Source organism: Pelecanus crispus, chromosome 1 (genome assembly GCF_030463565.1).
Source record: "Pelecanus crispus isolate bPelCri1 chromosome 1, bPelCri1.pri, whole genome shotgun sequence".
NCBI classification, from domain to species: Eukaryota; Metazoa; Chordata; class Aves; order Pelecaniformes; family Pelecanidae; genus Pelecanus; species Pelecanus crispus.
Genome location: NC_134643.1, coordinates 179,977,120 through 179,997,890, shown reverse-complemented (window position 1 = coordinate 179,997,890; position 20,771 = coordinate 179,977,120). Strand labels below are relative to the sequence as shown.

General features: G+C 40.8%; 1 protein-coding gene across 1 annotated transcript in view; it reads left to right on the top strand.

The window, feature by feature from the left end:
- Positions 1-20,771, top strand: part of LMO7 (LIM domain 7) — a 130,605-nt gene that overhangs the window by 51,459 nt on the left and 58,375 nt on the right. The window contains exon 4 of the mRNA XM_075724619.1: positions 6,503-6,609. Coding sequence (XP_075580734.1) covers positions 6,503-6,609 — 107 coding nt within the window. The remainder of the gene's footprint in view (positions 1-6,502; positions 6,610-20,771) is intronic.

The following is a 20,771-nucleotide window of genomic DNA, read 5'->3' as shown; positions in this document are numbered from 1 at the left end:
GTTAAATATGATCTATTCAAATGATTTTCAGAATTCTGTAGCCAAAAAAAATGCTTCAGTCTCTCTTCCTGAAATGTCAAAAGTTTTTGTTGCTAGGCACTGTAGGTACTGAGTGGGGTGGGTTTTTTCCTTTCTTCTTTTTTGGGAGCCTGGAAATTGAAAACAATTTCAGGCACCAAGTCACAGCCTGGATGATGCTGTAAAAATTCCATGCAAGTATGCCTCACGGTCCTGCGAGCATAGGGTAACATTATGAAATTCTGTTTCCATCTTTCCCCTTTATACTCTGCAAAAAAAAAAAACCCTGAAGTCCCCAACAACAACAACAAAACCCCTACAAAGAGTAGAACTAAGAGCTTTAACTGAAATGGTGGGTATTTGCATAAGAGTAGGAGACAACCTGGAGGACTGTCTTCATTTATTGGCTGATGCAGCCAGGAAAAACAGAAAAACACCGTGTTAATTAAATTGTTTTTCTCCCAGATGCCAAGTGAATTGAAAGATGTGCCATAACTTGTATACCTCCGAGATCTCGCTGTGTTTCAGTGCATGCGTGGGGCTTCAGAGAAACAGTTAACTAGGGAGAAGACAGGCTTACCACACAGCATGGCTGCACCCTAAAGAAAGCAACTGTATTTACACACTTGTTTAAATTAATATTCCTGCCCCACCCAGATAATCATGATAATGAGGGTTTTATTTTTTAATTAAATTGCAGCTCAAATATACAAGCTGAATTTAGTGTGATGTTGCATTACACATAAGTAGTCAAAATAAGATGGTATTTACACGTTCTTCTATGGAGACCTCTCTTCTTAATTACCTTTCACTTCATGTTCTTCCACTTCAGAGATTTTTAAAATTCTTTTTGTATTTTACGCACTGTATGTCCCTTCTCAGGTTGGGTTTGGTTTTTTTTTTTTCTTTCTACTAAAGGTCAACTCTTTCTTGATCCTTTTTGCATCTCTACTTTTGTCTTTTCCCTCACTTCCCTGTTGCTCATGCTATGGTTTTTTTCCGTTATAGAAGTGCTCTTTCTTTCTTCCCTGTTTTTTTCAGGTGCTGAGGAACCGATGTACTTCCCCCCCCCTACCACCACCTCACCAGTGCTATACGGTTGTCTTCCTTTTCATAGTGCTGCATCAACTTTGTCTCAAGTTCTTGCCATGGTGACATACGTTAGGAGCTGATTACAGGTGCAAACACAGCACCACTGCCAGTTGTAATGCCGATTGTTTAATTACTTGTTTTAATTATTATTTTTTTTTAAAGGAAGGTGTCCATGTTCTCCTGCTTTCCCATACAGTGACTAGCTTCTTTCTTCTTTGTAGTCTGGAGGATAGTGATGGGAATGAGCGCTGCAGCGGCAGCCCTGCTCTTCCCACCCCCTTCATCTGCTGGAGGTGCAGAGCTTGGCACAGCCCCCCTGCCCCTTGCCTAGGAGCAGAAGCAATGCTGAAATCTGGTGAGGAAGGACAGGGAAGGCTCAGCTCTTTCCTCTCCTCATGTCCATGAGGTTGCAGGAGTGAGAAAGGCAACCCTGCTCTGCTAGGATGTGAAGAGAGGGCATGGACCACAGTCTCACTTTCAATATGGGCATGGCATTTTGTTTCCTTCTCAATACTGGTTAGAGAGGGATGCTTTAGCAACAGGCAGAGGGAAGGTTTTGCGGCTAGTGATGGCCCGTGGGGACCAGAAAGGCAGGTGTATGCCTGAAAGTGTGAGGGCTTGTTTGCCATTCCTCCAAACAGCGGTATTTAAATGCCTGCTCATGGATGACCTGCTTCCCACTGCTGGCTCTGGCTCTCATGTTACAACTTTGCAGAGTTTTTGGGTGTGGTTTACTTTGAAGTTTGAGGCAAAAATGAAATGCTGAATGGTAATAGCTCTACCTAGTCAGCATTCTGTGCTGTGCGTTTAATGTTAGTCTGTATAGCTTGTGGGAAACTCAGGTTGTGCTGGGAGCATCTGAAATGCTCTGCCATTTCATCATGCGTGCTGTCCGGGGAAGAAAACCAGCCTCCCACCAGTCTCCTTCCAGCCTCCTCACCCCCTCCCACCAAAACAGTTGGAAGTAGTAATAACATACCAGAAATGAATTGCACTTGAATTTTGTGGTTAAGACTTCAGGCTTTATTTTTGTTGTGATGTAAGACCTGTAATTGTATGATGCTAATTCCAACTTCAGATGCTCATGGAAATGCATTGATCAAGCTCTGTATTAAAATCATCTAGTTGATTTTGTCCCCATTGTCCCTGTTAGTCAGTTCAGAAGCTTTCTCTTATAATGGTCATAAACCTTATGTTTTCTACATAAATGTATTTGATCTGTCTGACCATGTATCCTTGCTTTTGGACTAGGCAGCTCTCTCCCCTTCTGGTGTTGCTCCCCTTGTACTGGTAGATGGCAGCAGTATTGCCTCTTGTGCTCCATTTTATTGGTGTAACGGAACCAAGTTTTGTTCTCATTATGTAGGTCCCTTGTCTTCTCATGATACTCCTTTTTCTCTGCAACTCTGCTAATTTAATTTTTAATTCTTAAATTTAAATGGCCTGACCTCATTTACAGAGATTGGGAAGACCTCGGTGGCAGAAGAGGGTTGTGGACACAGGCATGAAACCCTTTTTTCTCACGCACACTGCTTGGGTGACTTGTGGTCACCAGGAGATAGGTCTGGTGTGGTGTTCTTCTCCAAGCTTTTCAGTTCTGAATGTTTAAAAAGAATCCTTTTTGTGGACTACAATGAGATTCAGGTTGCAGTATACCCTTTGGAGCTGAAGTGGTAACGACCATTAGCCTTATTAAAGTATGGTTACATTGGTAAAAGGAATAGCATGGTGGCTTCTATATTTGAGCACATTAATCATGGAACAATGTTCCTGTTCACATTTCTAATGGTGAATCTAATTGCAAGGCTGATAACTTGTCATTTTTTTTTTTTTTCCCCCTGCTTATTTCTGTGGTGCTATTTGAAATTCATTTTCAGGTTCATTATTCTAGTAGAGTGTAAAATGGCTGCTAGCTATTTTGAAACCCATAGCTTCAGTGATTTACTATGATGATTAGGGATGGTCAAGAATAACTTGGCAAGGACAGTATTTAGAAGTGCTGATTTGTTGAAATTACACCTTTTTGTGTCAATATCCAAACCTGAGCAATAGCCTTTTGGGTAACGCCTCTTGATGCTTTGGGGGTGAATTCCAGGCCCTGACCAGAGGAGGGCTGGTGTTGGGGCAGTCACCTGCAAGATGGCAGGAGTGATCAAACTGCTGGCTTGGCAGCTGGGGGGAAGCAGATTGTGAATGTTTTATCCTGCATGACAGTGAGCACCGTGACTAGCTGTGTTCTGCCTCCTGTGTTAGTTCCCCCTGCCTCTGACCCCTTTTTGAAGGTCTTGACTCATGTTTGTGATGATGTTCTTGTAGGCTGTGTTATTTATCAGAGGGCTGATGTTTGATAGGTTTAATTGCTGTGACACTTTCAAATACTTTTCATTTAATTCTCTCCTGTGCCAATTGTTTGGTGGTTGTGCAGCTGAGCAGCCACTGATGAGCAACCCTTCTGCTTTGTTTTCATTGCGCTCGGGGTGTGGGCAACATCTGTTTCTCTAAATCTCTGACTTTTCTTCCTTGTTTACCCACACAATGTGCTCGTTCTCCACAGTTCAGTTGACGTAACCCATCGGTTTGGGAGTTTACTCTGAGTTTTGACGACTGGTCAGACCAATCAGGGTATGTTGCCTTGGTGTTGGTGTCAGTTCAGTTCATTACCTTGCAACTACTTGTTTCTTTTGCTCTGTTGCTTTCTTCCTTTGCCTTACCTGCCTGTTTGTCAGACTCCCCAGACCCCTGAACACTGACTTGGTAGTTGGATGTGTTTTGCTTTTTAACAGGTAGTTCCTCTTCTTGCAATGGGACTTTAACCTCTGGCCTCTTGCATGCAGAAGAAATAATGCCTTTTCAAGTCCTTGGGGTTTTGGTGCTAATGTGACATTCAAATATTAATTGAATAAAGCTGATGCATCTAGCCAGCTTTCCCTCTATTGCACAGAAAGGAAAAAGGGGCGTTGCATGGAGAGGAAAAGTAAATACCCCTCCTGAGGTTGCATCCCCAGCATGAAGCTCTACCTTGGCCACTTGTGCAGCCACCCCCTTGGGGGTATTGCAGGAGCTGGTGCTGAGGTGAGGTTACCTGTCCTCTATCCTTCTCAGCTGCCTCTGCTACCACATCGTGTCCCCCATCATGCGCCCCTGTACTCGGTGCTGGTGAGGCCGCACCTGGAATACTGTGTCCAGTTTTGGGCCCCTCACTACAAGAAGGACATTGAGGTGCTGGAGCGTGTTCAGAGAAGGGCAACAAGGCTGGTGAAGGGTCTGGAGCACAGGCCTTATGAGGAGCGGCTGAGGGAACTGGGGTTGTTTAGCCTGGAGAAGAGGAGGCTGAGGGGAGACCTTATTGCTCTCTACAACTCCCTGAAAGGAGGTTGTAGTGAGGTGGGTGTTGGTCTCTTCTCCCATGTAGTTAGCGATAGGACAAGAGGAAATGGGCTCAAGCTGCGCCAGGGGAGGTTTAGGTTGGATATTAGGAAAAATTTCTTCACGGAAAGGGTGGTCAAGCATTGGAACAGGATGCCCAGAGTGGTGGTGGAGTCACCATCCCTCGAGGTGTTCAAAAAACAGGTAGACATGACACTTTGGGACACATTTTAGTAGGCATGGTGGTGTTGGGTTGATCATAGAATCATAGAATCGTTTAGGTTGGAAAAGACCTTTAAGATCATCCAGTCCAACCATTGACCTACACTACCAAGTCTACACTAAACCAATCAAGGGTAGACTAGACTAAACCATGTCCCCAAGTGCCACATCTACCTGTTTTTTGAACACTTTTTGATGGTTGGACTGATGATCTTAGAGTTCGTTTCCAACCTGAATGATTCGTAGTTTTCACTTTCATTAAAAATAATCCAGCCACCAAGCCAGGAAACATGAAATTGCTACTCTACCCTTAACTGGTTTAGTGGTGGACTTGGTAATGTTAGGTTAATGGTTGGACTGGATGATCTTAAAGATCTTTTCCAACCTAAATGATTCTATGATTCTATCATCATTGTCATGTCGCATCCCCTTGCAGCAGAACAGCCGCCACCGTGGCACAACCCAAGTCAGGCATTGGGACATAACCTTCACGGTGTGACACACTTGAGATCTTTCAGATGTGGTAACATGGAGCTTGCAGCCTGCAAGGGGAATACCTTGTTCAAATACTTTCCTTGAATGAAGCCATGTTTACAGACTGATAAGAAGTACTAGAATCCTAGGGACCTTCAGAACTGAAGGTTGTGGGGATTCTTGCGTTTGTTTCACTTGTTTTGAAGTATTTGTTTTACTTTTTAAAGTCTGTATTAGAAGCAGCTGTTGTTTTCTTTGTGGTTTTTTTTATAATAGATTTTAAATGATGGAATAATTGTTACATCCAGTGATTACGGGTCAAAAAAAGAAAAAAAAAGTTTAAAGTGTATTAAATTGCTGAAGCGGCGCTTTTCCATACTGTGAAACTCTGATACCAGTGCCTTGACTTACAAACCCTTTGAATGACAGGGCTGTGCGTAGCTTATGAAGTAACTTCGTGTACCTTTTCCTCTGGCTTCCAGCTGAAGGGAGCAAGTGCTCAAGAGGGCACATTCTTTTGTTGTTGATAGCATTCCGCCTTAACGAGAAGGAATTTCTTGCCTATTGCCTATTGTTTATGAAGTGGAAAGAGTTCACAAGTTGTATAATCTCTCTCTAGATCGTTTTTTGTTTGGGTTTTTTGTTTGTTTTTTTTTTTTTTTTTTAACCTTGTTCTTGCTATTCGGTTGGTCTGCAGCAGGTGCAGTGAGTGGGTGCTGTAATACACCGCACCTATATGTTGTTATATATTGGTGTGAGCTGGGGGGGTGGAGAGGAAGGGGAGGAACACAAAGGAGAGACACCCCCCCCCCCCCCAAGTAAGGAAGCAGCAGAGCTGAATACGATTTGGTTTCTGTCTCTGGAGCTTTGCTCAGCAACCAAACACAGACTCCAGGTGCAGTATTCCCTCATCGGTCTGTGAGCATAGAAACAGCGTGTCCCTCCTCTTCTTCCTCCTCTGCCAAGAGTTTCGGGGTGGTGAATGTCAGTAGCTGGAGTTATTTTTAAAGGCAAGAGGTGAGGCTTGTCGTGCAAAGCTAGGAAGAGGGCGTTTGTTTGCTGAGCAGAGCTGACATCAAAGTGGAGATTGCTGCCTACTGGCTCGCCACTGCCTTATGCCAGGTAATCGTTAACATACCCTCAGTCACCGCGATCGCAAACCAGCGTGCCTGTGTGCATGAGGAACGACCTGCGTTTATGAGCCAGAAGATTGCTTTTTCAGTATTATTTCCGTGAGCTGGACTTTGACATTTAGAGGCTCACACTAATCATCTTGCAAAACCTGCTTAGTGCTTTTAACTAAGCAACTGCTCTCTACTTCTCTTCGCAGGATAATATAAATGTTTTTCTGAAAGCGTGCGAAAATATTGGACTGAAAGAAGCTCAGCTTTTTCACCCAGGAGATCTTCAGGATTTGTCCAATCGAGTTACAGTCAAGTGAGTTTTGTGGTTTTGTTGGTTTTGTTTTTTCCCTCCCGTTCTCCCTCTAAGCTGTTTCAGTCTTTTTTTTTTTTCTTTCTTTTTTTTTTTTTTAATGTTTGCCTATGGAAAATTCTTCTTTTAATCTCGTACGGGCAGTTCTGAATGCTGTGGTGAGGGTTTAAGCATTGTTAAGGCTGATAGATAAGATTTGCACAAATTTCATTTAAAAAATGAAGTAGCGTTATGCCTTACAAGCAAACTAATTGTTAATGAATATTTACAGCATTTAATATATGAGACGGAAGCTGTTCAGGTTATTTTAAACTTGGAGCAAAATTAACTGTTAAATGCTATCGAAAGCATAACTTCCCTTTATGCTTTGACACTACTGATGTGGAATCTGAAAGGCTGAGGTGGTACTTCAGATACTTACCTGAATGGCTCTGAGGTTTGGCTACGGTGTTTCTAAAGGACCGCTGGTCTTGCCACTCTGAATTTTAATCAGGTGTTTGTCACTGAATGTCACATCTGTCAAGGGGTGTGTGTGTGTTTGAGTAGAAACCAAGTACTGAATTGCACAAAGGGTAATTCTTACGTTTACAGAGAAGAGAGTTTTCCTGTGAAATAGCAGAGATTTGGTTCTGAAACATATAGTCAGTGGATTCTCAAATTTCAGGACTGCTGTGTCTCCTAACATGAGTTTTATTACTAGCTTCTGAGAGATTCAGGTGGAGCTTTAATATACAGACACTTAACAGGTGTTTTAAGAGAAATGTGTCATTCTGTCATGGAAAAATATCGTCTTGGGCATCTTGCTTTGTTACAGTATTAGCTGTTTTTATTGTGTCAGTAGAAAGGGTGAATTTACTGTTGAGTCTCCAAAAAAAACCACCCCCACCCCCCCCCCCACCCCCCCCCAAAAAAAAAAACAAACCAGCTTTAGTGAGCTTTGCTGGAAACTTGTCAGGTTAAATGTTAAGAATTGATTCCTGTCTTAAATGACCAGTTTTATGAAAGAGGAATAGGCAGTAATCCTTCTGTAAATATAAGGAAAAAAAATATTGTGAAATAACACATAACTGCTTTAATTAGAAAGAAAGCTCTTGTAGGTGGATTGGGTGGTAGTGTGTTGACATACTCTCTGCCTAGTTTCAGAATGAAAGTTCATACTATTTTGAGGTCTGATACTGGAGATGGCAACATGTTTTCCAATCTTTGACTCATACCCGAAATGTAATGTCACTAGTGTGACGTTTAGGGACTTGGTGCCTTTCCAGGGTGCCGGTATTCTCCCTACTGGTTCCTGCGTTATGCCAGAAGCGGGAGGGTTGGTAACCTCTGCCACACTTTAATTATCTACAAAACCCTTCCTAAAGTTACTTTGGTGGAGGTGTGCTCCAAGAGTATAGCTGGGAAGGGTTGGAGGCTGCCAGGAGCTGGTCTTCAGCAGTGCCAATAGTGACAAGCTGAAACCCCCGGGAGGTCAAATTAGCAAACTGTTGTGCAAGGTATGTTGTCCAGCACGTCCCTACGTTAACTACAGTGCCCAGGTGAGGTCAGCCATGAAATGCGTCCAATGGGTCTGTAACTGGTGGCTTTTTTTGGGTCCTTTCAGCTCTGCCGGTTCCCTTCCCGTGGCTCTGGGAGCAGAGAGTAAGGCTGGAATTTGAAGTTGTCACAAGGCAATGGGGGTTTTACATCATACCTACTTGGCAATGGATTAATTAGTGTTTTCCAAAAACCCAGATTTAACTGTTGAGCACTTCTTACGGACAGCAATGCAAGGGGTCTGGGTTAAAGTCGAAAGAGCTGCCAGCAGTATAGCCATGCTCTTTTAATTTGTTTCAACGTAAGTTTGATTTTCCACACATTATGTATCATATGGTAGTCCCACAGTGTGTGTAAAATCCTTACAGAGTAATTCAAAACTTCTGTATCTGAGCACGCTGTAAAGTGGTAACCTAACTGTGCTAGCACATTTTGGCATGTTTAGGAGTTTGGGGAGGGACAAGAGGGAAGTTTTATTCCAAGAAATGAAGGAAATAAGTTATATGAAGATAACTCTCTCCATTGAAAAGTTAATTATGCATCACTTGATTACCCAGCGGGCAAGCTGGTCTTCAGAGGGTTGCCAGAGAGAGTCGTGTGTGTGTCAGGAGAGAAGTGCTGTCTGATCAGGAACTTGATCTGATCTTTTTTTATTATTATTGTTTAATAGAAATTACTTATTTCAACCATTCAAGCTGAATTGCAAATTTCTTCAAAACTTGTAGGATGTCTGGCGTCAGAAAAGGGATACTGTTTCATGTCTTGCTTTCATGTTATCCTCTGTTAACCTTGGACTCAGCATTAAAAGTAAATAATTTCTTGTCACAGAGAGGGAAAACTTTGTTTATATGCTGATTTTTATAAAAGATTGCATTTTGGTTTTGGCTTTCTAACATTCCTAAGCAAATTAATTTTGCCGCCATCACCTGAGGCTAATTGCCCACATCTTAAACCAGCTGCGATAGGTTGTACAGGATAACACTAACATGTGCCTGAAGCAGCGTGCTTCAGGACACCTCGGCAGTATTGCTGTGTTCTGCTGTTGCACCACCGTTAACACGTGCTTTTTATCTACCCAAAATAGATTAAATAAACTGTTGCTTAAACAGTCAGCTTTTCAGGCTGGGATGGCTGAGAACAGTGCGCTGGTAGGATACGCATATGTACTGCTGGGCGTAAGAAAATGCCTGATTTTCCTTGTATGTGGAAGGTAGGCGAGAGGAAGGTAGCATTAAAAGGATGGGTCTGCTTCTGTTGGTAAGGAGGACGTGAGAGTTGTCATCTTACGTCAGAGCAAAACCAGTCTCTGACACTGGCTGGGAGGTTGCATCTCCGTCCCTGCCGCGCTTGGCCTTCTGTAGACTTGTCTAATTGCCCTGATGCCCCTGGTGCTGGGAAGGTCCTGCAGGTGGAACACCTCCCCTCAGAGGATGATGAAGAGGTGTTCCCTCTGTTCCTTCTGTCTCTACTGCCTGGCAGTTGCGTGTGGTACCTGCTCCTTCATGCCTTGTGGGAAATCATATGCCCTCAGGCTGTTGGCATCTCGGTCCACTGTCCTGTCCCACCTGGGCAGGCTCCCTTCCCAACAGGAAAAGTTATTTTCTCCTCGTACCTCATTTCTGAGTATGCATGCTGCCTTTCACTGAACCTTTACCGATAGCACTCTATCTTTCTGTCTCATCAACAAGCATTTCAAGTCATTAAGAAATACCAAACTTTTTATTTGTACGTGGTGTAATGTTCTTGTGTCATTTGAGTTAAGACCCTCTGTTACTCATGTCTTGCCAGAAGCTGTACTAAGAAATAATCTTCCTATCTGGTAATGAGGTTGCAACTTTCACTTGTATTTTGGTTTTTTATTGCAACTGAGATGATGCACAGGCATAATGCGAAACCCTCCTCTGTAATTACTACTAGTATCTGGGACAGGAGAGGCAAGAATCCTCTTAAATATCCAGACTCTTGGTTCCAAGTGATTATGCGATTATCCTTTTTGCAAAGAAAAAGCTCCTTAAAATTTTATTGTTTAGAAGTCTGTATGAAGAGGGCTGGTTAAAATTACTGGTCGCTGTTCAAAGCTTTGCGAACTTTATGCTTTGGCAGATCAGCGAAGAGATTAGTTGTCGGGTGATGTGGAAAAATATACTGGCATGGCATGGATGGTTTCTTTTCTGCCAATGAAAATGGGAGTGTGGATTAACGTCTGAGATTTATAGTTCAGTCTTTCTGTAAATCTGCAGAAGTTATTGCTCAATGGTATAGTACAGTAATGTGTCATGTGTTCCAATAAAGATTATCCAGATGGATTTATTCCTCACATACCATGTCCAGCAGTCATGTGCATACCTCCTTGTTTTGTGGCTAGTTATTTGTGTAAATGCATCTGTGTCTCTCTTCAGTTCTTTCAGTATGTTTGAGGTTTTTTGTTTTGTTTTTTTAGCCTAGGATTTGATTATTTTTAAGCAGAGGAGATGTTATTTTAAAGCCCAGCAGCTTGGTGGTTGTTTTTTTTTTTTTTAAATACTAATGCACGGTTGTCTTAATATTGCATTTGATTCTTTTTTTAGTTCTATCAAAGTAAGAATGTAATACAAGCTTAGTGACTCTCAGTTGTCGGCACAGTCACTATTTAAAAATGTTAAGCACTTCCTTACCCAGCTCTTTAGGGGTGACACACCCAGTTGTTCCCAGCTGTGGAGGGGTTCTTAGTGGAATCATGCCATGGAGTTAAAAGTGAGAGTTTCAGTTCTGATGGAATTTGTTATCCCAATTATCACTTTTAAAGGAGGCAGCCTGAACAATCAGACTGACAGCATAAATAAAATTTGTCTTGTCTTTCAAGCAAATTAATTCTTCCATCTGCAAAAAATCTTAATTCTGTAAAATGAGGTATGCACTTAAAGAATCTCATTAAATACTAATAATAAATCCAAACAATGCTGCATTAATAGATGAAAATATTAAACTAAGCAAAAAAAAATTATGAAACAATTCACTGCCTTAATCCTAAATAACAAACTCTTTTTTAAAGCTACCAGAAGTCGTTGAGTCCTGGTGTTGAAGCTTTAGTATATTAAATTCACTCTTCAATAAAATATCAAATTAAAATATTTGGCTTCTATTAATATCATTACTACAGTGTTATATTTAGAGTAGGTCTTGAATGAAACTCAAAAATTGTCTCCAAAGATAGCTAGAATTATCTCAGCACCTTGCGAAACTCAGTATTTGGACAAGGCCTTCAACTTTTTGCTGTTTTGTACCTTTTCTTGTATTCGTTATCAATCCTGTATGCTAAATGAAGTGTAAATCTTACGAAGCAAACAGAAAACCCTGTCAGAGAAGTCTTGCTGAAGTGGGATTGAGCGCATACATGAGATGAGGTAACGGAGCACTCAATCTAGCCCTGACGTTTCTATGTTTTGGGTAATTTTAACTTACCAATTTAATGCTTCTTTAGCTCAATTATTTTTTATACCTAAAGCAAAAAACAACCCTAGAAAAAATTGAATGCTGTGCTTTCTGTAGCATAAAGCTCTATATAACTAGAGCCAACTGGAGAGAAGTAACAACTGTTATTTGTCATGTTCATCCTTGTGTTCAAGCATTTCAGAAGCTGAAGTTTTGAGACAGGCTCTCTATTTCAGTTTAGAGATAATACTTTCTGAATTTCAAATACCACAAAAAAGTTGTTCAGAGATTAGATGCGTTTAAAATAAAGCTCGATAAAATGGAAGAGTTACTAAGTGATGCAGTTGTAAGCGTATGTTCTGTAGCTCTTCATCCATCAGGAGCAGAATTATATCAATCGATTATATTGATCATACCAACAGAAGATATTTTAAATGTATGTACAGAAATCACTATCTGCTATATCCTAACTATTGTCCCTTACTAAGCACCCATCTCCTTTTAGGGGCTGTTGAAAGGAAGCCTTCTAGCACCAAGTTAAGCCAAACACAAAGCGTCCTCTAGTACCTACCTTCTTTATCACGTAATTCAGATTACAGTAACACCAGCACCTCCTTTCAGTGATGAAATTGCCTCACTTGTCCTTTTGGGTGCAGCCACTAAATGTGCAGATATGACAGGGTTCCTGAAAATAGCAGCGAAACAGTAGCAGAGAGGGGTTGAATGCAGATGTAGCTTCTTCCCAGGGCTGCATTCAGTCGTTTAGCAACTTCCCATTCTTCATGTGGTAGAAAAATAACTGTAGACTTTAGTTTCTAATTAGAAAAGAGGGTGTTTTTATTTATTTATTTATTATTATTAAAGTTGATGGTTTCTCATGACTTTCATGTTCTTCCTGTCTAGTCCTGGGGAATATGCTGGGTTTCCTGTTTCCTGCTCAGGATGCTTTCCTCTGCAGGGTCAATGAAGGCAAAGTGAAATTTCTGTTCTGTGTGGTGAATGTTACCACTGCCAAATAGATCACTGAAGAAAGCAATCTGCATAGAAGCCACTGAAAAGATGGTCTTTTTGAGTGGAAGATTGTTGTCAGCGCTTTTAGAAATTTGGTTTTTGGAGAGCTTTAGTTGTGAAAGCAGTACCACATCTCAGTCTGTGGAGGAAGTTTTTAGGGTTGCTTTGCCAGTAACGCTCAGCTCTTTGAACTGTCTGGCATGCGACTTACCTGGAAGCTTGAGGTGTAAAAATGAGATGCTCTTTTGGGACTTGTGTCCCATTTTGTGCTTCAAGAAGAGCTACCATATTTTGTTCAAAGGAGCAGAATCAAATACCCTGAAAACGGAGGCTTTAAAAACCAAACCAAACCAAAAAAAACAACAAAAAACCCCCCAAACACCCCCACTGCGTGCTGCCGCGCCGCCCCCCCCCCCCCCCCCCAAAAAAAAAAAAAACCCCAAAAAACCAAAAACCAACACCCCACCCAAAACAACAGAATGCAAGTCAATTTGTGGACAGGTAGGTCAGAACTGGTGTTTACTGTTGATAATACTGAATTCATACTTAGGTCTTCTTCCATATCTAATGTATTTGCAGAGTTACTATATCTTCTTGAAATTGTCTTTTGTTCAAGAATTTGATGCTTATAATAAGAGTGCATGATGGAGCTGAACCTGAATTTGCTGTGCTGGTTTTTTTCCAAGAAACATGCCTTTTAATGATTTGAAAAACCTAGTTCTAATTTGGCTTCAGAAAAAGAAAAAAACAAAACACCCAAAACATGCAACATAGAACCACCCTTTCCTGCCTTTTTATTTTGCATAGAATAGAAAGTTGTGGACTGGGTGAAAGCCAAGTGCTTCAGTGCAAGAAGTGTGATAGTATTTAGACCAAAACTTATACCTGTGTAAGTTCTTTGGCTTATACCTGTGTGACTGAAGAGTCAATCACCCCAAAGGCTTGAGCATAAAGGTCTAAGACACTACTTTTGAATTCAAGTTCAGATGAAAGGAATAAAAGACAGCATTTTGTGGGTCTGGAAAGCTGAAATGCAAACCGTTTAACCAAAATTTAATTAGAAAAATTAATTCCTTTTTTTTCCTTTACATCCAAGGAAATAACATTTCTTACACATGTGGTTGTAATAGGCTTTTATTGTGGTAACTGAGTTTCCTGGTGACACTTCTCTTGAAATGGAAACGTGTAGCACCCTCACTTCAGAGTGACTCTAGAAATGTTCCTATGACTTTGTAAGTGCGGAAATTTTCTTTTTGCTATGGGCATTTTCATAGAAATCGGTAATATTTACAGCAGCTAATCTTTCTTGGCATAGCTGTATTCTAAACATTGAAATTGCTCTATTTGTTTTGCTTAGGATGTAACATTTCAAGATCATGCGTTTAACCTGTTTAACTTTTATTCACACTGATGACAGTTACACTCTATTTTCATTTTCTTTACCTCTGCATATTTTATCAGTCTTGTGAAACTGTTGTGCTTAGTGTAAAATTTTTGTGCTCATGTCATTAATTTGCATGAGCTTTAAATCATTACAGTAAAACCATTGTAAGCAATAAAATATGTTCCAGACTTTGGACCATACCTGCAAGAAATGTACCTCCAACTCTTGAGTGTAAAGTCTAGAAAGTGCTGGGTGTGGTGCTATTTAATCTTTCTACTTTATCTGTGAAGTATCTGGTCATTAAGAGAAATATTTGAGATTTGTGCATTTTTTCTGTTGAGTAATTTAACAGTTAATAATTTATGCTTCCTATATGGGATTATACTCTTGGTAGTGTTTGATTTTACCATTTATCTGTTTTGTGAGATGATTCTGCTGTAAGAATGAAAAGCTTCTGGAGTTGTATACCTATACCTACAAGTGTACAGGAGGAGTCTGAACAAATCTGGAAAAAAATTACATTAGTGTGTGTTAGTGTGTGTTAGTTGTATTGAGAGCAATTCAGGTATCTCTAGTGACATAGATCTGTAATCTTATATTGGAATTTAATAGTTATGCTACAAAACTGAAGGAGGTTACAGTAGCTTTCTGCTGAAAGGTGTTGGTTTGTTCAAAGTCCTAATTTTTTGATCCTATTACATTTTAAAAGTATCTGTGGCATAACTTTTGGGGGGGGTACAAAACCATTATTACTAAAAGCCTTTGCAATACTTTTTCAATGCTCTTTTGCTTTGTGTTAAGAGAAGTGCCTCTAACCTTTTAGGATTCCCATGGGAATCCATCTAAACCTTAAGCACCTGTATTCATTTTAAGCAGGCACATCAATCCCCTAACATCCCAGGATTAAATGCAGTTTATAAAACAATGCAGTAGAGAGAGGAAAGCAATTTGGATGAGTAGCAGGGAGTTATGAAAGAAGGAAAGAAGGTAAAGAGAAAACCTGCAGGTTTTGGTGGTGTGTTTTTTGTTTTTTTTTTTTTTAATACAAAAAAAGTGCTCATGTCTGAGGTTGGAAGTTGAGGGACTTCTGAAAAGAATGAACTTGTGTTACCTCAACATCAATTATACAGAACATGTATGCAAGTTCACTGTCTTATGATTTTTAATTGTATTTTACCACTAAATAGCTGAAGTTCATTTAGCTTTTCTGTAGAGAGACAGCTCAATAGGAAGAGCTCCTATATTTAAATAGTGGGGAGAAGCTGACTTGTTGAAGTTTTCCATGGATACAGGAGTTTGTTAACCATACTTTGTAAATAGGGAAAGTAAAGCTGACTAGTGTATTGACAGTTCTGGATCCTACTTCATACAAAACCCTAATTTTGGCCATTTTTATTCCTGAGCTGTGATTAATGCTATTTTTACACTGCTTTCAGAGATTTCAAATCTAATTGCTATTACTGCTTAATTGGAGCACTCATAGTATCCTTCAGAGTAGCATTAACAGGTTTTCTGCTGTGAGTACTACAGAACATAACTGGTAATGCAGTAACAAATTCAAATGTCTTTATAAAACGTGTGTCAAGAGGGCTGCAGGGTTTTTTTCATCTTGTCACTGAAACCAGTGAAATGAAATCATGTCTCACCACATGGTAAGAAGACAAGAAGGGGTGGGGGTGGGGGGGAAATGAAGAGTGCTAGATAGCAGCCAAGCTTAACCGCATAAAGGCACGATCTTTTCATATGTCTTTTTAAATGATAGAGATCTGTTGTCCTTAAAAAACAAAGGGAAAAAAGCCAACAACAACAAAAGAAAACTCATCTGGAGAACTCTCCTCCAGGCTGAACAAGCTGGATGATCAAGCTCAGGATCTCCAGCCCTGACCATCCTGGTGGCCTCAATTTGTTCCAGTTGACCAATGTCTTTCCTGTGTGAGGAAGCCCCAAACTGGAGATGGCAGCATTATAGATGTGCCATAATGAGTGCTGAGGAAAGGGGGAATGATGGAGTCCATCAGCCTTCTGGTCACGCTCCATTTCATACAGCCCCAGGTGCCCTGACCGACATTGCTGCGGTCTGCTGCTGGCTGACGTTCAGCCCAGCAGGACCCCGAGGCCCGGCTCTGCGCCCCACCCTGCCCATCGCAGGTCCATCCCGGGGGCAGGACCTGGACTTTGATCTCCTTGAATGTCCTGAGGTTCCTGCAGAGCCAGTCCTCCTTGGCAGCCCTGCCCTCCCGCATATTGACTGCACCCTCCCCGCACTCTCCTCTGCTCAGGGAGGGAGCACGGTATCAGAAACTGACTCAGAAACAAAAATTTTGAAAGCTACTGCGGCCAATTGCTGGGACTAGACTAAGAAGGTTGATTAATGTGGATGATATTTCCTCTTTCCATTCTAGAAAAAACGTCCTGCAAATGTAAACACGTCCACACCTTTGAACCCAGTATGTACAGATACACATCAACTGACGTGGATTCCAGTGCATTATATGATAAAATATTTAACTGGGGTGGGGAAAGGGAAGCTAAGTTCAAAATACTTCTGCTTTTGCAAAGGCTATTAAATTACAGACAGCCACTTGTGCCCTGTGAATAAACGCTGAAATATGCTTGTCACATTTATGGTGCAGCAATGTATTCTTTTTAACTCCATGACCCAATGTTTGTTAAGATGCTCTCAGCTGTGATCGTTTTCTGGGGTGAGGGATGTACTTGGTAAAGCACTAGCTAAAAATACCTGAGTTAACAGAAGGCGCAGTATATTTATGAATGTTTTGACTTAAAGATGCGATGTATTTTCATCACAGATCTGTGCAGTTAGGGAATTATTGCACAATTCCACAAACTAATCCTAATCTGTCCAAGTTTACCAGTGTCAACTACTCTAGTAAACAACTTTTAATAGTTGTTTGCAGGTTAGTTTTTCAGAAATTGTGTTCTCTTTTATGTATGAAATAGAAGAAAAACTTGGGTTACTTAAGTGAGAACAGGAAAATCAGAACAATTCCAGTTTCTCATATAAAATTATCAGTTCTGGAACAGCTGATAGTCCTCAGGCCTGAGGTAACGGGGTTAGGCGTTTTGTGAGAGGTTTTTGAAGGCATCTACTCTGTGTTCAGTGCCAGTCCAAGCAAAAATAAAACACACACACCAACAACAAAACCCCAAACATCCCACTCAAAAACAAAACCCAAGCACTGTTATGAAGTATTAGGAATAGGAAAACCAGTGGCACATCACTGTGCTGTTGCAGGTAATCTGGAGTTTGCTGGTGTTGTAAATACCATCTGAAGCTTTGGACTTTGATCACTTTCCCTTTCTTCACTCTCCAACTTCACGTCCCCAGAATGCCCCAAAATCAAATCTATGGAACTGGAAGATCTTCATCCTCATGGTGTTTCTCTGACCAAAAGTAGGAATAGCTTCTGCTGCAGGTTTAGTTAAACATGCCAGGAGTTCTGAGCCTGAAAGAGAGATGATGGATGAAGAGGAGAGGTGGACAAAGTAGCAAGCTTAAAACAAACAAACAAAAAAGCCCTAGCAGATGGCACGGGCAAAGTGGTTCAACTAGTCGCTGTGTGTCATGTTATACGAATAATCAATGGACCAAATGAAGGGGCAGTTGTCTTCCTTGTCAACAGATGCTGTGGATGATAAAAGTTTACTTGAGTTCAAGGAGTAGTGGAGAAGTTCACAGGAGGGAAATCTCTTACGAGTTGCTTAATATGGAGAAACCACATCTAGCTTGGGAAGTCCCTGAGGGAGAAGCATCTTGCCTGCTCTATTTTTACTCTTCCTTAGGCAACCACTTGGGTTTGCACAGGAGGATGGGATCCTGGGCCAGATAGAGTTTTGATCTTGCCTCACATGGATGTTCCTGTGTGTTTTGAAAAGGTCACATCTGTGAAAGCTGCTTTTAACTTCTGTAGATCTATGATAACCTCCTCCAAGAAGCAAAACTAAGGAAAAAATCAGACCCAAATTTTATGGAAGCAATTAATTTGATTTGCTAAATCAATCAAGTAATCCACCGTTGTTAAGCTTTAGCAAGTGTGGAACATCCTATGCAGAGGTATCTGAAAAGATGAATAAAATCCTGTTAGGTCTCTTAATCTAGACTGGTATCTGACTACTTATATATGTGACCAGGTTGTGCAGTCACAGGGGAAAATATTATTATGAATTCTTAGGAATTTAACATTTGATGTTTTTTTCATCAAGTCATTTGAAATTTTAGTAAAAGCTTCATAAGAATGGCTGAACTTCTCTTGAAATAAGCTGGCACATGTATTTGCTTATACTATATTCAGCATCATTACTTAAAACCTACTTTTGCTCTAAAAAGATCAGTTAAATTAAGAGGTTTTGTTACTGATTTTGGCATGGATAATGTAAGATCACACATCAGATGGTTATCCAGAAGGCACACCCACCCAGATTTGAATAAGCGCAGAATAAGATGCATCAGTAATGATACTCCTCTGCTATGCTCGTCCTTCAAAACACTCGCTTTCTCTGTGCAGAACATTTTATTCTTTGAAATCTGAGCTTGCTTCTTGTATTGAATTTTGACTGCTGCTGAGAAATCATACAAAAGTCACTTAGCACTGGTGATTTACTAGTATTTGCCATTTCATTGCAATGTTTTCATTCCTTCAAGAGGAAAAAAAATTCTCTTGCAAAAGGATATTTTTATTTTTATAAACAACATTTTGTCTTTCTGAAGCATTTTCCTCTGAGCTGTGACCAAACTCTTCAGCTGAATTTAGTCTTCCCTAATACTCTTTGAAAAATTTGTGAATGTATTCAAGAAGCTAGTTCGTTTAGTTATTAAATAATCTATACAGAAATCTCCAGTTATCCAGGTAGTGTAGTCAGTCTAGGGTGGCGATCATCACCAGAGTGATGTGGCTGCATTTGTAAATGACTTCTATTTTCTGTTCAGTGTTCTTTTTCATTGATTGGATAGGATTTTAAAATCTGTGAATCCAGGGACTGATGGCACTAAACGTGGTACCCAAGCAAGTGTTCCCAGGCTTTGCTTGCTTGGGTGTGGCTTGAACGATGAGTGCACAGTAGCTGCTCTCAGCTGTGCATGAGGCTGCATGCAAAGGAGGACACATCCAGCTCGTCACCTGGCTTTCCAGCACTGCTTTGGAAGTATCTGCTGGTTCAGACCTTCAAAATAAACTAAGGCAGGTACTCCATGCTTATGCTGTGTTAAGTGTCTGCTAAAGTTGCTTGATTAAACTTTCTTCCTTTATTGGACAGTGTGAGTTTGATGCTGGACTGAAGGGCTGGTGCTTCTTGGTTTTCTCAGAAAGTGTATTTACACAATGGGGCATTGCAGTGAAAGGGCAGAGAAGGTGGGGAAGCTGGGCAAGGTAAAACCAGAGAAGAATCTGAATCCAAAGAGGATTCAAAATCCATTCTCAAACTGGAGCTTAATCTGAGCAGTTGTGAAATCTTCACTGAACTCAAATTTGGACTGAAATAGGGCTGAGAAGAGATAGGAAATCTTTATCTTAAGAATGAACTTAGTACATTAAATAAGTTAAATAAGCACTTTTTTTAGCCTCTACCATATATCCTTTCCCAAAGGATGAATTTTACAGTGAAAAAGTGCAATGGCTTGAAAAACTGTCTAAATAGTACTGAACATGACAATATATGAGGAGAGTAAAAGACAAAGGCTTGGTTTGCTCAAGTATGAGCACATAAGTGAAAATGCTTATGTAGAAGTAGTTCAAAAAACAGTGAATAGTTCTTCCAAGGTAGTGTAGTCTGTGAAGAAGGGAGTCCACTGGTTCATGTAGTATGCAGCTTCCCTTCATTTTACTTGATCAGAGGTAGGTCTGCACAGTAAGGTGCTTTGGGTTGGCTTAACACCTAGGCCATGGGAACAGCAGCCTCTTCTGCTCATATTGCAAGCACTGGCCCAGAGCTGTGTCCCACCACGGTGCATCTGGAGCGTATGTTGGAGGCATCTGTGACTGTGTCCTGCTGGAGTAACATCACATCATATCTTGCTTCTTCACCCACGTTTCCCTTTCCACAAGAGCTTTAGTATTTCCGTACCATGCTGCTTGGTGTAGCCATCTAACCTGAGCTCTGCCTAAATTACTGTGTTCATCTACGGAAGTTGTTAGAGGGAAATGTAGCGAGGACAAAAGAAATTGCAGCAGAATTTGATTCAAAGCTAATGTGAAAGAATCAAGCTCTTTATTTCTTTTAACACCTATGATGGAGAAACATATCTCAGCTGGTCACTAGTATTAGAGAAGCATTGCAGGTTATTGTCAGCATCACCGAAATGCATTTTCTCACTTTCAGGTACAGCATTGCATATGGCAGAATGGTTTGCACTTGTGCACCTACAGAGTTTTGGGGTTTTTTTTAGGTTCAAGAGGAGCCTGAATTGAAAGTTTCTGTATTGGCTTAATTCCGGTTCAGGGGAGGTGGGGAAGCAGTGAACACTGGAAATTTCTTGTTGTCTCCTCTTCCCTAGGAATGTGTTTGTGTGGTTTCCATCATGTACAAATGGCGTATTCAGTCAGAGAAGAGAGAGGCACTTACTTTTATCTCCCAAGGAAGGAATCTTTTTGATGGACATGTACCAAAGGCACGCGTACCTTACTTACACTTTTTTAACTTTTGTTTGCAGCATTTTTGTCAGGAAAGCAAATATGTTCAAGCTCCTAGACACTGTTTGGGCAAGCTTAATTGCATGTAGGGTTTGGCATACAACGTTTAATGGAACATGTTCCTGTTATTTGTGCATCTGTAGTCACAGGAGAGACTGGGCTCCTTAGAAGCTGAA